The sequence below is a fragment of the Gymnodraco acuticeps genome, unplaced genomic scaffold (genome assembly GCF_902827175.1).
Source record: "Gymnodraco acuticeps unplaced genomic scaffold, fGymAcu1.1, whole genome shotgun sequence".
Taxonomy (NCBI): domain Eukaryota; kingdom Metazoa; phylum Chordata; class Actinopteri; order Perciformes; family Bathydraconidae; genus Gymnodraco; species Gymnodraco acuticeps.
Genome location: NW_022991064.1, coordinates 3,476,290 through 3,495,970, shown reverse-complemented (window position 1 = coordinate 3,495,970; position 19,681 = coordinate 3,476,290). Strand labels below are relative to the sequence as shown.

General features: G+C 39.8%; 1 protein-coding gene across 1 annotated transcript in view; it reads left to right on the top strand.

Moving 5' to 3' along the window:
* Nucleotides 1-19,681, top strand: part of csmd2 (CUB and Sushi multiple domains 2) — a 281,630-nt gene that overhangs the window by 122,438 nt on the left and 139,511 nt on the right. The window contains 3 exon segments of the mRNA XM_034236672.1: nt 13,487-13,599; nt 15,569-15,646; nt 19,483-19,570. Of these exon segments, the coding sequence (XP_034092563.1) occupies nt 13,487-13,599; nt 15,569-15,646; nt 19,483-19,570 (279 nt within the window).

The window sequence follows — 19,681 nt, the reverse complement described above, 5'->3', positions numbered from 1 at the left end:
AAGCTCGCCAAAATGGCTTCACCGGTCTGTCATTATTTTAAGGTGTCCGAAAAAGACAGTAAAATAGCGGTATGCAACGTGTGTTAAGCAGAAATCCTGCAGCTCCGCCCGCCGGACTGGTGAGCGGAGCGAAACACACACTAAGAGTTAGACCTAACACATTTAGCTATTTGATCTACCTTTGGAACAAGCTAAACTAGTTATACATATATTTATTCTTCACTGTCGGGTCACTCAGTACTGGATAAGTGAGCTGCATGAGATACTGACAGGCTGTCAGGAGAGAGAGAGGAAAAGAGAGCGCTTCCACTCATTTCTCCCGTGTTATTCTCCAAAGTTAATGTAAACTTGAATAATATACATCATTTGAATGTAACAATTAAGTTGATTGTTGTTTGTGGAAGCTCCAGTTAATGAGCCCCATTAACTGAGTTTTAAACATCACTTTAAATGGAAGATTTAAAGTGATGTTTAAATCTTCCATTTAGGCCCCGCCCACTTGATCGGATCGGCGATCGGTATCGTCCGATACTGATTCCGGCGATCGGCCCCAAAATTGGCGATCGGAGCATCCCTAGTAAATACTTAACTTGTGTAAACAGTTTTAATTAATCCACGTGATTTTATGGCTATTTACTTTGAATAACTGGGAGTTTGTGTCTCCGCATATCCCTCTTCATGCACCTGTAAGTCAGGGTTTCCGTTAGCTGGTAATTACCGGTTTTTAGCTGGTAACATTTATAAAAAACCGGTAAATTCAAAACCTGCCGGTCAAAATGTCCGGTAATAACTGGGAATGCTCCGATCGATTGGCCGCCGATCATTATCGGCCGATATTCACTCTTACTAGTTTGATCGGTTCTCTCTATAAAGGCGGATCAGGAGAGCTGGATCTGATCGATATGGACATTAACGCGAGTGAAGTATAACCAGACGCTTGAGAGAGATCAGATCAGCTGCTGTGTCTGACGGAGACACGCAGCTCTGCATGATCAGAGAGGGAGGGAGAGTCTGTTTCTCCGGTGTTATTATCCAAAGTTAATGTAAACTTTTGAATAATGTACTCTATCTACTATAAGTAGTTTGTTTGAATGTAATAATTATGTTGTTTGTGGAATCATTTATTGAAAAATCTGAACTTTTCTATCTGTTACGATTACAAACTGAAGCAATATAAAAATGAGCCCCATTAACTGAGTTTTAAACATCAGCATATCCGGTCAGAGTCCGGTAATTACCTGCTAATGGAAACTCTGCTGCACAATTCTTATTATTATTATTGAAACATGACCGGTAAGTTTCAAATTTGTCCGGTAAAATAAATTATTTCCGGACATTTGACCGGCAAGAAAAAATCTTGCCATCTTGGTAACAATAGTTGTTTGAAAACCTCCTCATCCCTCTTACAGCGGGCCAGCCACCTGGATTTGGGACAGGCATTTATTTTAGACCACCTGTCTGATTAATCGTGAAAAATCGCCTAACTGTTTGCATGCTTACGTACTTCACAAACATTTACAGCCCCTAAAAGTAGGCCACAACAACGGTCACACTTTACACTGACATTTCATTTCTTATCCTCTTGTTTGGCTTCCTTCTGATTCTTGTGTTTGAGAAAGAGAAAGACGAGAGCAGATAATACTAAATGTGGCATCCATTTGCATTGCATGTTGTCCCAAAAGTAGGTATGGAGTAGCGGACTAAGACAGAGGGAGGGATTACTGGGAGCGGTGGCATAGGAGAGAGAACAAATGCTAATCTCCCAAAAATGAACTGTGAAAGCCAGACAAAGGGCCAGTGAACACAACAGTGGAATAAAGGCCTTCTCTATCTTTTTTGCATCCCATACTTTTCAGTTCTTGCTGTAATCTGAATGTTTGAATGGGTCACAATATAATGGCTTTCTCAGCGACCCTCAAACTAATTCAAAGGAAACAAGTACATGACGCTCTTGGGAAAGAAAATACTGAGGGTGGACAGCACAGTAGAAACACTGCAAAGGAAGAGGCAGTGAAAGTGAGGTGGTGGTTACATTTTGGCAGTTTTTGGTGCCCGGATGACTCATTTTCTATGAACTCAAGAAGCTACTCATCTCTTGCCGATTCTTCCTCCCACCATAAACCATCTTTCTCCCACATTCCCCGTCATGGAAATCTCAGAGCTCCTATCTATTCTCACGGCCTCAGGGAGGTTGTTCGTGATCCAAAAAATCTTGAAAAGCAAACTGGAGTTTTTTTCTTTAGGAAAGCTTAAAGATAGAGAGATGTACTGTAATGTGGCCATATCTTTGAGTGAGCAATACCAAGGGACAGAGGAGTCTGGAGGAGATGAAAGAGGGGATCAACTGCCAGCTGTCCATCTGGGGCCATCCTTTTCCAGCTTGTCTAAGTGGCTAATTATCCCATGCAGGAGACAGCCACACATGTGGAAAATGATTATAAAGTTGATTAAAATCAGCCTCTTTGAATCTCAGTAAGCATTCTCACAAAAGGGGGAGGGGACACTAGAGATTAGATGATCATGGAGACATATTAGAGGACGCTATTTAACCTTTAGTGGCTGTTAGCTTCATGCTGACATCAAACTGAAGTGATTGATAATTAGATTTTCCATCTGAAAGGCTATCACATCAAGAGATGACTTTTATGAGCTCAGTTTGTACTTTGAATCGTGCCTCAAGGCCAGAGTAATACACAACTGTTGATTGAATTTGCTCATGCATTTTCAGGCATTGTGGCTTTGCTGCATAATATCAAGAAAGAGTAATGATAATATGTGTTATTTTCTATATGCTCTGGCTTTGTTGAATGATCACCTCCACCTCCATTACTCTGAGGGGTTGAAGTCACACAAGTATGATTTTAAGGCCAATGCTGAAACCAAAAGTAATCTATTTTTTCTGCAATTGCCAGCGAAGACTTAGAGCAGAGACTTAGTTGTAGTATTCCCTAAAAAATGGTGATGCTGGAGCACCACAGCAAAAAAAGGCTGATCAGCGTCAAATCAAATGAACTCCTCTCATCCGGTTCAAAAGCAGCAGACAGGTAACTAATGGACTGGAGGAAGCCGACTTTCTGACAGAAAATAGATGTTATCTTCAGGAAACAGAGTTGCAAATCAAAAATATACACCTGAAATGTGCTTCCAACATCAGATAATGTCCCATTTTAAGTTGGATTTCTGAGGACACTGCAAATCCTGGCCATGGGCAATGATGTGCTCATTACAAAAGAAGACATACTGCAACTGTATTTATTCTAACAGTTTGGTACACATGACCTTTGTACAGTAATGTACAGTGCAGATTGGAAAGTGCAACATAAAACATATTCCCTCAGTCATGTATGTTCACTTCAGGGATTTAATCAACTAAAAGGAAAGGGACATAATACAGCCTATAGACTTTTGGATAACGATAATTAAGAGTACAATTCACTGTCTTTTTAATGTCGATGTCAGATATGTGTTCATGATGAATCAATGTTAGACATGTTGGTGCGTTGTGCCTCTTTCTGTTCTCCAAACAGACTTTCACCTGCGTCTGACCAAGCTGGCTCAAACATGATTGGTCAATACTACTGGGACTTAAAATGGACACCAACACACTTCTGTTTCCAAAATCAATTTCATATTTCACTGCTTTTACCATCAAAACTGATTGGACATCAACATAAAAGGTGGCACATTTTCCCTTAAAGGATTACGATACAACCAGACTTGGTCTTCATTACATCACAAATGTATATTGACAATCATTTACATCTGATGGATTGGATACAAATGCACGGTTCAACATACTAAATAAAGCAACAAAAATGGGTACATGCATGCTGTTTTTTGTGATTAGATTTGCTCTGAGTAGGCTGTAATGTAAGCACAATTTCTTGCCAAAAATAATTCAAAAACATTACTGCATAACCCGCTCTGCATAATGGCGACCGCTACTCAACCTATGGTTTAAAGTGGATTATTTGAATCCTGGAACAGGTGCAAACTCCCAATATGGACTCGACTAAATTGACTTTGGTTTTTGAGTTTTTAGTGTTATTTATGTCTGCTCAGGCAGCCTCTTTAGAGTCCTTCTAAAATGATGCCAGCAAAAGCAGTGCAGTGGGAATAAGGGAGACTGTGGCTCAGTGGGTGGTGCGCTAATCTTCGGATCACGGGAGAGCAACTTTGTGTCCCACTGCCCCACACTACTGAATGTATGTAAGTCTTTTTGAATAAAAGCATATAACAAGTGACATGTAATGTAAGAAAGTAAAGAATTGCAGGTAACTAACAATAGCAAAGGATAGGAATACACATGCACCAGATATGAGAGCTAAAATAGTAGTAGTAGTAATTAGTATTATATTTGAGTGGGTAATTTAGAGAAAGTATAGACATGGTGATATATATTTTCTTTCAAGTACCTGTGTGGTAATAATGTCTCCCTGTCATGAATGATCTGCTAGTATTTTTTTCTCACTCTCATTCTTGTCTGATGTTAAGTCAAGAGGTCAAAAAAAAGAATAACCAGGATGATTTCTCACATATAGCTTTCTTTAAATATATTTTGATTTGGTTTAATTACTAAGGATATCTTCCCCCTTGTAGTTAATTAGTTTGCTATACTTTACGTTGACCTTTATATACTCTACTACCCTTTAATATGTGGGAGCCTGGGGGCTTATTGTTTAAAAGGGAACATTCTGACACTGCACTATTCAGGGACTTCATTTTAAAAGTGCACGGGAGCAGATTATATAGCAACATACTAGGTTTATTAGCCATTTAGTTTTATGAATGCCAGTAAGTTGCTGTTACTAATGGGCTCCTATTAAATCATGCATGCATTTTATGACCACATGAACCTTAAAAATAATCAAAAAACGACGCATGTTGGGCAGTTTCTCAAGCTAGCAGTATTCATTTGAGGTTAGTACATACATAAGAGATACATCATCAGAATTAGGTTATATTGTACAATTTATCAACATAAGTGAAAACGCCATCACATTTTAAACGTCTATATTTAATGCCTGATTAAAGTGTAAGCAATAATAGTAAACTACAGTATATAGTGTCCAATTATAACATTGAACAGGTAGAGATAATTGTCAGGTACTCTATTTTGCATACAAGTTGATATTTTAAGGATGTGCTAAGATCTGATAGTAAATAAGTTGAACACTTTTTATAAAGGTGCATGGTCTCTATGTTCAATCACACGCATTCAAAAATAAATATAAACCAAGATGCATGCAAAACCCCCAACATGATTCTCTCCTAGCATAACAATGTAGTTATTTTAGGATCGTCTGATATGGGAGTACAACTTGCCAGCTGTGTTTGGGTGGTTTGACAGTGTTGCTAGGTTCAATATCATTAGCACGGATACACCTGCCTACTCGAGTACTGCGTCATATCTGACTCATACACACAAACCGCTAGGGTAATGCAAGGGATAGGGAAAGAAGGGAAACATTGTTCTAAGCATATTATGTCAATTATAAACTACATGATATTGAATCTACAGTTCTTAATATTGTTAGAAGTTTAAACAGCTGCAGGCGGACACCTTCACTTTCTTAGATTGGAAACAAATAATCAATATATTAATAATGTTACCAAAGCTTTACTTATGATCAGTTGTATCACATGGCTTTTACATGGACTGGCCCCCCCCACCCTTAGGGGAATTCATCCACAAAAAATACACTGGACGCTGCATTAGGTCAGAAACCAGAGGAGACTGAAGTCCACCACAGACGGACCACTTTTGGACAAAATGTCCTCTCCGTTAAAGGCAGCTCATTGCGGAATAGCCTCCCAGCTGAGATACGAGATTGTCCCACTCTCAATAGCTTTAAAGGTCAACTAAAATAATGGTTGAGAAACATACAGACGTGCAATCACCGCTATATGCACTTTAACACAGGGGTATCTCCTCTTGCACTTTATGTAGCACTTTTATCTTCTCTTGTACCTTATATGTCGTAGCTGCTATATTGTACTGTTGGGCTGTCCCGAATACCATTTTTCGCGGTCTGGATATTCGGTAGTAATCAGCGAATATTCGAATATTCGGTGCGGAGAGATTTATTTATTTTTTAATAACATTTTTTTTCATAACACGCTCCGAGACACCTGACAACACGCTGTTAAGCAGAAGCGCAGAAAGAGCATACTATTACGATTTATATTTATTTATTGTCTCAGTACTCGCATACATTAAAACTAAATCTGTCCTCTGCATTTAACCCAGCCGCAGTGCAGCGCCCGGGGACCAAATCTGGTTCCAAATTCCGTCTATAACGTTTTACAACCTGAAGATACAAAACACATATTTCTGTTATAACAACAATACTTTTAATAACATAGCCGTAGCAGTAGGCCTAACAGGGTAACACTTGTTACCGATACAGTAAACAGTATTTAAATAAATGAAGAACGAAAAATAAATGAACGAACTGTATGCCAATAATTGTCTTAGCCCCAGATGTTCCCACATTGCTCCTATTATTTTCACTATTCGGATACAATTGAAAAACTAATATAAAAAAACAATTCGGTTGCTTGCTTGCAACTATTTTCCAAGCAAAGTAAGTGCACGATTTTATCATGTGTAACGTTACGGTACGTCCACACAGCAGCTTTTCAAAAATCTTGAAAATCTTGGAGCTGGGCGTGTCTGAAAGCTTGGGGATTTTTTGCGAGCAACGCGACCAACAACCAATCACATGAATCTCCTGCCCCCGACATACAAAGCAAAACACCCCGGGGATTTTATGCGAGCAATATATATATATATATAAACTCCCCAAACAGTCGAAAACCTACCAGTTTCACCCACTGTCTCTGCCACCTCCCTCCATGCCTGGTTCCTCCGGTTTGTATCCCGTTAATAGTTCTGGTCGTAAAGAACCGGGTGATTTGCTACCGTAATTTCTCGTTTGGAATATGAGGAAATGAACTGCGGTCTGGTTCTCCCTGCTTACACACGGTTTGATTGGCTAGCGCTTCTACTGTCAGATTTGCATAAACGTGATTTGATTGGCTGACGCTTCCAGCTCAGCTTCAAAAGTTGAACATTGCTCAACTTTTGAATCCTGGAAATCCTGGAAATCTTCGCTTCGCTCCCCCACAATGCAGTTCGGCGAAAAGCGAGGCAAAGTGACGTCATCCCCATTCAAAGTCAATGGGCAGAGAAGCGTTGGAAGCGGTGGAAGATTCGTCTAAAGCTGCTGTGTGGACGTACCGTCTCCTCCGGAATCACCCAGTGAGCTTTGATGGTAGTGGGGTGAATGGTTTTTTGATAAACACACATTATATGCAGTCACTGTAAGTTTTAACCTTGAATTGCTACAGAATTGTTCAATCGCTGAACAAAATAGTTGAGCAGAACAAGTTGTTCAAACATTTTTTTCACTATGACCTATTTAATTCCACCGAATTTTGTGTTCACTAACTGCTTCTCTACCTGGCTTTTCTTCCTTTGTCACACTGTCATAGTCGCTGTCTCCACATTTTCCCCTGTAGATCTCTTCAAGCCTGTAGAATGAAAGGACACTGTCCCTGCAGTAGGCCCTAGGATGTTATTGGCATTTGTTTACTGTTGGGTTTGATAGATCTACAGTGAGGGCTCAATTATCACTGCTGCTTTTAAGAGTGACCTTGGAATCTAATTTGTTTCTCTCCCGTTAACCACAGATCCAATACCGCTTGCAGACGATTACACACATTGAGGAGTGCGCATATTTTAATTTTCACTTGTGATACATGGTTTGGGTGTTTAGTATTAAAGGGCCTGTGTGTCTTCCCCAACCCTCCTCTCTGATGGTGGCCAAGCATCATGTAAGCTGAGTTTAAAGAAACTGAACAGAAAGGGAGAAATTAAAGAAATAATAGAAAAGCTCCTCTTTTGACGATGTCCGTGTTTGTCCTCTACTTTCTTTTACAGGGTTCCCGCGGGGTCTTAAAAAGTCTTAAATATGATAAGAAAATATGATTTGAAAGGTACTTCTGTGTTGCGATCGCGTCTAAATGTGTTTTGGGGGAAATGTCCGGGCTGAAAAGTAACCAGTGCGGTAAGAGCCTTTCAGTTCCCCCCAACAATTTGTATTGAAATGAATCAACATGGATTTCCCCCCGGCCCCTTATCGGAGAACACGCAGCTAGTAACCTAGCAACTAAGCTTCAGCTAGCGGCAGTCAGAAATTAGGTATCTTCGAATCTACTTACAAATAAATAAATAAATATGGATGCATGTTTGTAGCTAAAAGCAGCTACCATTCAGCTAATAACATATTCAGCTTTTTCTGCATTTTTAGCTAAATTCAGCCATAAATGTTAACAGTTTACAGCATTCGTACGCATTTTCTGCAGGAAATGCATTTTCTAGTTTGATATGATTATCATGTCCTTCAAGACATGAAGGACATGTGAAGAGGTTCACTCTGTTTCATCTTGAGACTGGTCTGGCTGGGTACTAAACATTTCTCTTTGGTGAAATAAATGAAACAGCATGGCATAGTAGCCAATAAGGTTACTTTTAATTTGCATGGATATTAAAATAGGAAGGGCATATATGCAGTCACCCTTGTATTATCCCGTCTTTGAAAATAAATCTTTATCGTGACTGAGGTGGAGTGTTTGACGGTTACTTATGAACTCTTCAGGATCATGGGAAGGTCATATGGCAGATGTACCGAGGAATAAGGGAAGGGAGCCAAGATTAAGGCTGGTGTGTTGCTCTTCCCTAAAGGACATTTCCTACAATCAGCATTATATGGTATGTGAAGGCAGAACATTAGTTGTGGAAAGAGGAAGAAAACAATCCCTCAGAAGATTTAACAATGTTCTCCGATAGGGCCAAAGGTCCCTCGTGAATAAAACATGTGGGCTGACAGGGGCAGATGAAGAACAGACATTTTGGCTCTGTCGGACCAAGGAAAGATTAGCCATGTTGGCTCTGATGGCTGATGGCTTGGCCAGTGGAGATTTCAGCCTCCTCTGAAAATACGTTGTTTCTGTCCTCAGAGCTTCAGTCCAATGCACCACCGACCCATGAGACATACTGTATCTACCTTCAAGGCCTCTCTTCAAACTTTTGCCTTAACTCTATTGTAGGGTTGATAGTTTTTACTGCCTGGGTGGTTGCTGTTTGAAGAAATGACCAGTGTTGAGGGGGTCTATGTTGTTTTGAGCTGGGGGCTCTGCTGGTTCATTTAATCCCCCAGTGTGTGTCTGCTCTCATCTGAAGGTCACAGCTCCACTGCCACAGCTTTAATACTGCCTTCCTGGTCTTAAGGGTCTTCAACACTGATTAGTTTTACCTCAGAGTGTGTGTATGTGTGTGCAATAGAAAGTATGACCGAGAAAGAGAGAGGTAAAGATAAATATATATTGATATCCACCTACTTGTTTGGAACTGTGAATGTTTGGAGTGTGTGTTTGTGTGCCTGCATGTACATCTGGATAAACGGACCTGTGCTATAATTCACATAGCCTCATTAAAATGCTGAAAGTTTTGGCTTAAAGTCACTGTGACCCCCGCTCTGCTGTAAGCAGGACCTGCATACTGAGCAGAGCTCTGATTGATCTACCTAAGTAGCTGCTATTAATGGGGACGTTCTTCATCCCTCTGCACGCAAGCAAGCATCTACACATGAACACATATGGTCATTTGATGCTTCTTCACAATGAACTCATTACTTGAATGGTCATTTAAAGCGTTTGATCCTAATGTGGAGCTAGTCACCTTTGACACCTAAACTCCGCCCATCACTGATTATGCAAAGAGTAATTTGACACCTTTGCCCCTCAAACAGAAAACAGACGACATGAAACGATGAATATAAAGCAGAACATAGACCCATTCCACTGGGAAAGGTTGCTGAATTGCATGATGACAATGACCTTTGTTCAAAATCCTGAAAGGCATTAACAATTGAATGAGTCACATCTCATCAGTATGGAAAGTATCTCTATGCCCGTGTTATATAAATGAGTTTTGACTGGCCCTAAAACCCTCAATCATGATATGACAGTGAAAAGACAAGTTTGAGCAACAAGGATTAGCAATTCCAACTTCAGATACTCACAAATAGGATGTCACCTATTAAGTGTGTGCAGCTGTTAAACCATTTCATATCCATTTCATCTTGTCCAACCATTTTATGAATACAATGTAAAAGAGCTGCATCAAAGCCTAGCTGTTTCTCAGAGAGCTCTGTGGGTCAGTGAATGGTTTTGAGCTCATTCCCCTCAGTCATCAACACCACTGGCTGCCTCTATCACCTTGCTTTGCCCTACATACATTCCTTGGACAATCATCAAAAGTCTGAGTCAGACTTAGGAGCTTTGGGACCTGGAAATGGAAACTGGTTTAGCTCTGCGCTCTCAAGACAATTCCACATAAAATCGAATATGGTCGGCCAGAGAGAGAGAGCGAGGTGAAAAGGGAGTAGTTTTCAGCAAAAAGGGGGGAACAGTGAAATGGTAAAAGGCAGAGGTGTCAAAATGATATTTATGGTAGCCTTTTAAACCCTTATCCCATATTTATTAATCTCCTAATCCGTAATGGCATACCCGTCAGCTCCTTATCCTCTGGCTCTGCCACAGTTTATCCCGCTCTTAAGTGGGTGTTTAACTTGCTTGTTATGTTTGGAACTGGCCTTTAATTCAAAGGGACATGTTTATGTGTCCCTAAGGTGAACGAGGGGAGGAACACTAACAGGGCTTTTGCATTTAAATATTGGCACTGGCGTTTTGAGGCCTTTGTGTGCAGTGTGGATCATACACTGTAATTCATTTGTGAGAGATTTAGTTTGCAGCTATGTACTCAGAGCCAGAGGTGATTCTGGCACTCTCCATCCTAGTAGTAGCACTCCAAACACATGTGTGCCAGACACTGCACGATCCCCCTCAATGCTTCATCTTTAAGTGATAAAACTAAAACATCTCCTGAGGCGTCTGACTCACGTTATCAGTCTTGCACTTGCTGTTGTAAATCAAGGTCAGGGTTGTACAACAAAGCTTTACATTTCCGCCTCATTTTCATTACACCATGCAGCCTCCAGGCCATACTAAAATGGAGAAACACATCTGATCAGATAAATAACCTAATTATGCACATGTTTAGAAATACATTTAAAAAGAAGCAAGAAGGCCAGTAAACACCAGAGACTATATGTGATTGAATATGTTTGATTTTCTGATATTTATTGTTATTTATAAAATACCACTTTGATAATACCTTAAGCCATTTCATGAAACCTTTACATGTAATTGCTTTTAAAGCCCAGTGTATTATAGGTCTCTCTCAGGTTTAATCAACTTGGTGCATGAATTTTGGGTTGTTTTTGAATTATTAGAAGCAGAAAAAGCAGTTTGTGTCGAGTGAAAAGATAATATTATAGTGCAGTACTAAAACCTTACACTAGTTTGAACATTCGCCCCAAAATAAGCTTAAGCAGGTGAGTTTGTGGCATAAAGACACAGACAGCACAGACAAACATACTCACCTTTGACTTACACCTTAAACACCCACTTTTTTTTAATCAAGGCCTCTGATGTTTACAAAGGAGCTACGTCACCTGTTTTGGACACAAGGTCAAAACCAACCGTGCTCCAGATTCTGGCCTCAACCTTTTGAGTCTCCAACATTTCACTGTGTGATTAGTGAAGTTTGCTTCAGTGGAAATCTCTTAAATGAGGGTTGAGGTCATTGGTGTCACTGACTTACAAGCGAGGAGATTGGCTGCCATGGGAGACGGGAGAAACACTTTAGCTTCATCTGTGACATACTCTCCATTCATCTCTCTGTGTGCAGTGTGGTTGAAAAAGCCAAATCACTGACGTTTTGATATGCCGTTATTAAATCACGGTCTTATTTCTCCCTTGGGTTTCGATATGCCTGTTCTTCAAAACTCTATTAGAAACTTATTTTTACATTCCTACAGTCTCCGAGCCTTCAGGTGACCTTGTGTTCACCTTCACTAAAACGTAAAGCTATTGTATAGTGAAGCCGGGGCCCCACTGCAGCAGGGGCTTACTTTATAAACGAAAAGTGCTCTGTTTTCATAAAAATAAAAGCATCTGTCTACATCTCTACCGCTGTATGCTTTTAATTGATCCTAAGAGAGCTCTACAGTGCAGACACGTATTTCCACCAAACATCTTCACTAGACTTAAGTATCTCCTCATTGTCTTATTTGTTGGAGCTGTATGCTTAAAGCAGATTTATTCTTTTTTCCCAGCGGCAGTACACAAACAATTTTTTTGCATTCAAAGAAGAATAGCTATTAGCTTCCAAAATGTGTCTTGTACCCTTTCTCCATTCTCTTTCTCAGTATTATTACATTATTTAATCACATTTTCACTTTTCTTTGCTTGATTCCGCTGTATTAATGAGAGCTGGTCGGAGGTTTAATCAGAAACTACCACAGAGGGATGCTGGTATTTAGGTTTGGGAGATGAGGTGGACACAGTTTGGGAAATGTCATTTACAGGTGGGCAATTGGAATGTATGCGCACTGTTTGCATGTGTATGAGCGTGTGTGTTTGAGATTGTGTTAGTGTGTCTCAAGATGGCTTTTACTTTAACAACTGAAAAAGTGCCTTGTAAGCAGCAGCCCTCATTAGCATACAGATCAGGAGGCACTTTAAGTGTTTGTGGAGTATAATTCACGATTGGTTTTTCAAAGTAATAAAAGGAGGGTCCTTTCTGTGCAAATGCCAATGCCGATCCTTCCCGGTCGCATTTTTTATTGGGCCACAGTTTGGTTAAGAGTCGTTAACATTACAGTTCCCCTTGAGTACCAGACCCTCCCTTTAATAGATCTCAAAGGTGTAACATTTTACCATCTCTAAGTAAAGGCCACATTAACTTTGAAACATTAGTATAATTACCATAAACAAACAAGACAATCACCAGAAAGACTGGCAGGTTCTGCGAGCCTTGGTAATATATAGTCTGCCATTGGACTTGACTTTATTGGAAATCTGATGGATTACATAATTGCTTTATGGCCCAAAACAGAATCGCTATCAAGCTCAAAAACTTCTTGCAAAGGACGTTTATAGATTGAGTAAAATATGACTCTTTCAAGAAATTATGTGTGCATTAATATCAGTTACTCGTACAACAGGATATCATTTACCTAAAACGGTAAAACATCAGACTCCCAACATATACGGTCCATGAGGCTATGCCCTGAAAACTAGACAATTAACAAATATAAAGATACATTAATAAAGGGACATTGAGATTTTCCAAAACAGACTGATTGCTTCTCCTTTTGCAATGTACTGAGGAAGTGTATCAGTGCTTCAACTGATGCTACAGATGGCAATGGTTCATACCGAGCCTTTAACCTTAAATACACTTACAAATGTACAGGGTATAACTGCAGTTTTCAATGTGCGGCCTTCATGTTTGCTTGTTAAAACGCAACCGTGCTAACATGCTAATCTCTGTTCTCTATTTCTTTGCCTACAGGTTCACTGGCCCCAACCTTCCCTCACCCATCATTAGCAGCAAGAACTGGCTTCGGCTGCACTTTACCTCTGACGGCAACCACAAGTTGAGAGGTTTCAGCGCCCAGTACCAAGGTAAGATGAAGAGTGGTTTTGATGTTTTAAAAGGACCATCATTCATAATGTGTCCCAGCTTTACAGATCAGCAAATAATTACTGAATTTTCATCATATTTGATTTGGATATTCTGAGTCCCCTTTAGGATACATCTGAATATGTATGGTGGCCAAATGTGAATATAGGTTTTACTTATACAAGAATAACAAACATCTAGTCACTGACAGCCTTGAAAAAAGTCATACTTTTCCCATATCGGACACTCAAAGTCTAAGAGGCACGATGCCTCTGACTGAGCACTCGGGGTGAACTGTACCTTAGTGAGATCCCTTTTTGCACACATTCAAGACACAAGCAGGAATTCCATAAAATGTGTTCAAGTCTAATTTAGTAAATCACATCAGTCTTCTTATTCCCAGTTGCAAATGAGCTTACATTTTCTTAAATTATCGTAATGTTCTTTATATTGTTTGCAAGTTTTCAAACTACCTACAGTGGCGACTGTGGCTGCGAGGGAGTGCGGTTGTCTTTCAACCAGAAGGTTGTGGGTTCGATCCCAAACCGTACAGCCAACATATCGATGTATCCTTGGGCAAGATACTTAACCCTGAGTTGCTCCCGATGGCATGGCCAACGGTGTATGAATGTTAGTTCCTAGAGTAAGCTACACTGCTCTGTATGAATGGGTGAATGACATGTAGTATGTAAAGCGCTTTGAGGGGTCGTAAAGACTGGATAAAGCGCTATATAAGTACAGTCCATTTACCATTTACCCGCTGCATGTGAAATCATTTGACACATTTTGGCAGAGTAGAGGTAATATTTTAGAAAATATGAGCAGGGGAAGATGATTAGTTCTTCCACAGAAAAGGTGATAACTGAGAACCTCACCGCTAGCCATTAGCTGGAGATCTCAGAGACAATATGATGAGGAGGAGGAAGGGATAAAAAGGAGAAAGAGAGGAAGCGATAGATGAAGAATATGGAAAAGACAAGGCGGCGAACCTATGGGTTTACAGGTTTAATAGTGGATACATATGTTTAGAAGATCATAGGGAAGTGGGAGGCTAACACTTTAATTAGATTAAACACTCTCCCATCCCCCACCTCCCACCAGCCATTCTCATCATGACAGGTCCCGTGCTTCAACGGCATATTGCAGTAATGAAATTACTCTCTGTTGAATATCCTCTTAGGCTCTATTTATTTCATATGTTTTTCTCTAGTGTTTTTAAATTTGCGTGGTACAGGAAATAGCCTCAACCCAAGTCCTCTTACTAGAAATCTGATAATACCTTTTTCTAATCAGGGTTGCAATCTGAAAAGCTTCTGCATTATGATTCTTCCTTCCAGACATATTCAAACAAACTTTTTGAGACATGACTCAGATAAGCTTTGAATTGCCAAGCAGCTGCAACTGAGCAAAGCAAACATTTATGGAAAACAAGTGACGTTCTTTTGTAAGAAATATGATGAGTGGGACATAGACAATGCTGAGTGTTTTTTTAATTTCGGATTCATTATGCATTTAGATGAGCCTTCCACTTTTTCTTCTCAGCACTGATCATTAAAATACATATTTTTTACCTCATCATTTTATAGTATACTGTGTTTCTTCTCCTAATTAACCCTTTCTCTCTTACCTTCTTAATGTAATAATAGTGTTATTCCCTGTAACTTTCTATCTACACGAATGCAAAGAGAATGTACATTGTTTAGTTATTTTCATCTACTGTATGTGTTAAACTATGCATTTGTAGATCTCTTGAAAAGTACAAAATTAAGGTAATTTGTTGTTTGGCAGAACCTTTTTTTTTAGCTTAATTGCAATTGTCCAAACTGCTGATAACATGTCTGCAGTGATGTGTGGAACATGATGTATTATATAGTGTATTTGCTGCAGACATTTAGGCTCTGCTGTAATGTGTGGGTGTCATTATTGCACTTCCTGCTGTCTTATACGTCTCTGCTCTGTTTCCCTCCACAGTTAAGAAGATGACTGAACTTAAGTCTCGAGGTGTAAAGATGTTGCCTAGCAAAGACAATCACCACAAGATATCAGTGTGTAAGTAACAAACTTTGCCGTTCAATACGGTTCTGGAAATAACATTTTATCTCAACATCATCTCATCTCAAGAAAAGCTCCATCTACCTATTTAATATACGAGTGTGGCCAGAAGTATATCGGTCACAGTGTTGCACAATGGAAAGCAACTTCTATTATAGTTCACTTTAATGTAGTTTTCTTCATATATATCTTCGGTGAAATCCCTGGCAAGAAACTGTGGAGGAAACTTCTGTGTAGCAATGCAGTGGGAGTCACCGACTCATGAAGGAGACACGGGACGAGCAGGAGTTCTGATGTCAAACACGGATCTTTAATACAAGTATCAGCCGGAGAAATTCACATCACAAGTCACACAGTCAAAGGTTCTGACTGCACGGGTGGGTTGCCATGTCAAATCTGATCAGCCTCGCATCTTGGTAGACCCTTTAACTAGTTTACAGAGAGTCAAATCCACATATTGGGGATGGGCGTAAACACCTGGACACACAGGGGATGTCTCTCACATCTGTGGTGCTTAGAAGCCAGCGTTCTCACAGTCGTAAAACCCCCCCTGTGCCCGCTAGGTTAGGCCATAAAACCTGGTAGTATCAACATACGACTGCATTATCACATTCCTTATGGGAGATTAGAAGCAGGGTTGGTCGTAAATGTCAACACACAGAATAGGTTAAATATCTAGGAGTAAAGACAGAAATATTCTTTGACAGTTACCATTTATTCTCATTGCACTGTTCACTGACAAGTTTGCATAGAGCTGCAGCGGATCCTTTTAAAAAGCATTTTATTTATTAATTAGAAAGTAATGCTTCAAATGTATACAATTGTCTTGAATCAATATTTCAAAAGTCTTAAAAACATTATTTGACATGATGACAATTATTTTGTTGTTCTAATTTCTATCAGCTATTTAAACAAATTATAATTGACCAAATACCTCTAGGATTATTGTCATGCAGATCCATACTGTGTAAAAAATGTGCGTATAATTGGTTTAAAAGCAAAAGTGGCAATACAAAGATCCTACATCTAGGGATGGGTACTGAGTGGTATTAAAGGGGCCCCGGGGCTGAATTATTAAAGACTGTGGTACTGTTAAGCTCCGACGTTATCTTTTTAGTGTCGTAAATGTTGTTTCTAATACGCAAAAAGACAAAAAAATGCTTCTATGATGTATTTCCGATCTTTACAATCCAGACGAGAGATCTCTCTCCCCCGTCTGTGTGTGAGGGAGCGGGGCAGTTTACACACACGGCACACGCGGCTGCTACATGCATGCAACACACACACACACACGGCGGAGCAAACACGCTCCAAAGTGTGGTTAAACTTTACCCGTCTCGATGTGGACAATGCTCGTTGCCAAAAGTGCAATAAGAGTTTAGCATGTAAGGGCGGTAACACGAGCAATTTGTCTAAACATCTTGCAAAAGTGCACCACATTCAGACGGAGAAATGCACCGGGTCTGTTAAAGTTTCAGCTACAATGAAACAGTAACAACAATAATAATAATAATACATTCGATTTATAAAGCACCTTTCATTGCTCACAGCAATCCAAAGGTGCTACAGGAGGTCTAATAAAAACAAACAAAATATACAAAAGTTTAATCAAAAGCCTTTTTAAAAAGAAAGGTTTTTAAGCCTTTCCTGAAGGCGTCAGTGGTCTGTGGAGTCCTCAGGTGGTCTGGGAGGGAATTGTGCGGACAACAACAACCCTGGTGCTGTTTCTTTTGAAGTGAAATATTATTTATTTAATTTAAATAAAAAGCAATGTTAATTTTGTTCACAATTAGTTTAGTTAGTCTACCTTTTTCTTTTTCAAAAGAACCGATAAAAGTACCGTTAAAGGACCTTATCGATAAGCGGTATCGATAAAAGTAGTAGTACCGTTAAGACCTTAACGATACCCATCCCTACCTACATCTCACTTTCCTTAAGCTATTCTAACACAGTGCTGTTAAATGCTGAAACAGGTGTAGCTGCAGTAGAAACCAAACTCCATGCAAGAAAGATACCCTGACCAGGAGAATATACCTGTGAATTGCATCACTCTTAAAAATATAGTACAGGTGACACCTTGACAACTTGTCCGTCTGTCTATTGAAGAAGATGCCAGCATCATTTCCCCCGCTCTTAACTCTCGTTCAGAGTCCTTCTCTAGCAGAGATGAGGGTGAAAGCTGACTGAAGTGGGATGCACAGACACAAAGGACGCTCAGTCTGTGCTTCAGATGCAGCTCCAGGAGCAAACGGTCAGCAGTAATTGCACTGGCTTCTCTCTGTAACGATGAAAGTGTTCCCTGCCCATGTTCTGCCCCGCCCTCAGTCTGAGCTCTCTGTTCATTATCCCATTCAGCTTTATTTGAACATCTATAACTTAAACAAGTTTAAATGAGCCACCTGTGTGGAGGGACACAGAGGGATGTCGAAGGGTTTAAGAACAACCTGTCCAACAAAACAGAGATGCATTAGCGGTAATCCTGCCTCAAGGCCATTTACAATTTTACATGTATCCCCTTCTACCTTGCTTTTAATCAGAATGTCTCTTTGTAAAATCACTTCTCCCGAGCTTTCTTTTGTAATGCTTTAATGCATTTTACTTTCGCTTCAACTGCTTCCACTTTAAATGTCCCTATCTCCTGTTCTTTCTATTTTTTTTTCACATGATTTGACTGACTGTGACCCTTAAATAGAATAAAGGCACATAATGGGAAATGCTTGTTCTACTGAAAGTGAATTTTCTTTTGTTAGACATTTTTTGTTAGAACTAAGGAACAATGTGTACGTTATAATTTGTACCTTAACAAATGATATGTCTCTATAAATGTTTCAACGTTTCCCAATGTAAATGTGATTCATCGTATATAAAAAAACGTGTTGCCAATACTCAAGAACAGAAACGTTCTTAAATGAACATTCTTGTAACTTATCATCCTGACCTTCTCCCTAACAACACAATACTGTTTGCAGCTAATCAGATATGTATTTTCCTTTGTGATCTTTAAAAACGTATCTTAGATTGTTCACATCAATTATAGGGTCAGTCAATTGATTAGTGTGAAAAGACAGCATATAGTTTCTCCTGTAAAGATGTGAGAAAGCCTCACAGTCACTGACTTAGTCAACACCTTCCTGCTTTAGTGTGTATTCAACAGTAGGTCTATTATCCCTGTATTCATTGCCTCTGCTGACACCAGTGAGCCTTGTTTTAGATTCATTGCTGTCCTGCCTCATTCTGGCAGCCCAGCCAATGAGCAGGTGTCGCATTGCTTTGGCCCCGCAGACCTCTGACCCCTTCCAGTCAGTCAGATGGGCCCTTCTGCTCGGCCACGTTTATTTGACCCCTTCTGGCCCCTCACCATCCACTGTTTTGCACCCAGCAACATGATTAAACAGAGCACCACCTGAACGATCAAGGAGTATGCCGGATGATTTAATGAAGCAAAGGTAGTGCTGGGTAAATACCAAGCACTACTCTAGTGTGACAATACAAAACGATGAAGGAAGCTTCAATTAAACTTATCACACTTTTTATCCATTTGTTCTGTAAGGTTAAAGTTGATATTGACAACCAGAGGGCGGAACATAAACAACAAAGAAACAAATGACCCATCATGTAACGACGTTTGCATTGACATCTAGCAACCTGAGAAATACAGAGGACAAATGTTGGGTAAAAAAGCCCTTTATTGACTCTTTAAAAGTGATGATGTGGTTGGACTACTGTCAATATTTCACAGTGGCCAGGTAAGTGTACTACAACTACCTTGTGAAATATATGTATGGTAAATGTTGCTTAATGCAGTAAATGTCCCTGTGGTCTTCTCCCATTAGTGTCTCAGATGGGTGTAGCGCAGGGACACAACATGTGTCCAGACCCGGGCATCCCAGACCGAGGAAAAAGAAAAGGCACAGACTACGGGTAAAAGCATGATTACAGGATGATTCAATAAGCACACTGTTTAGTAGCACTTGTGACTGAACAAGTACAGGTTGATGGAGATAATGTCATTAATAACTTTTTTTTTTTTTT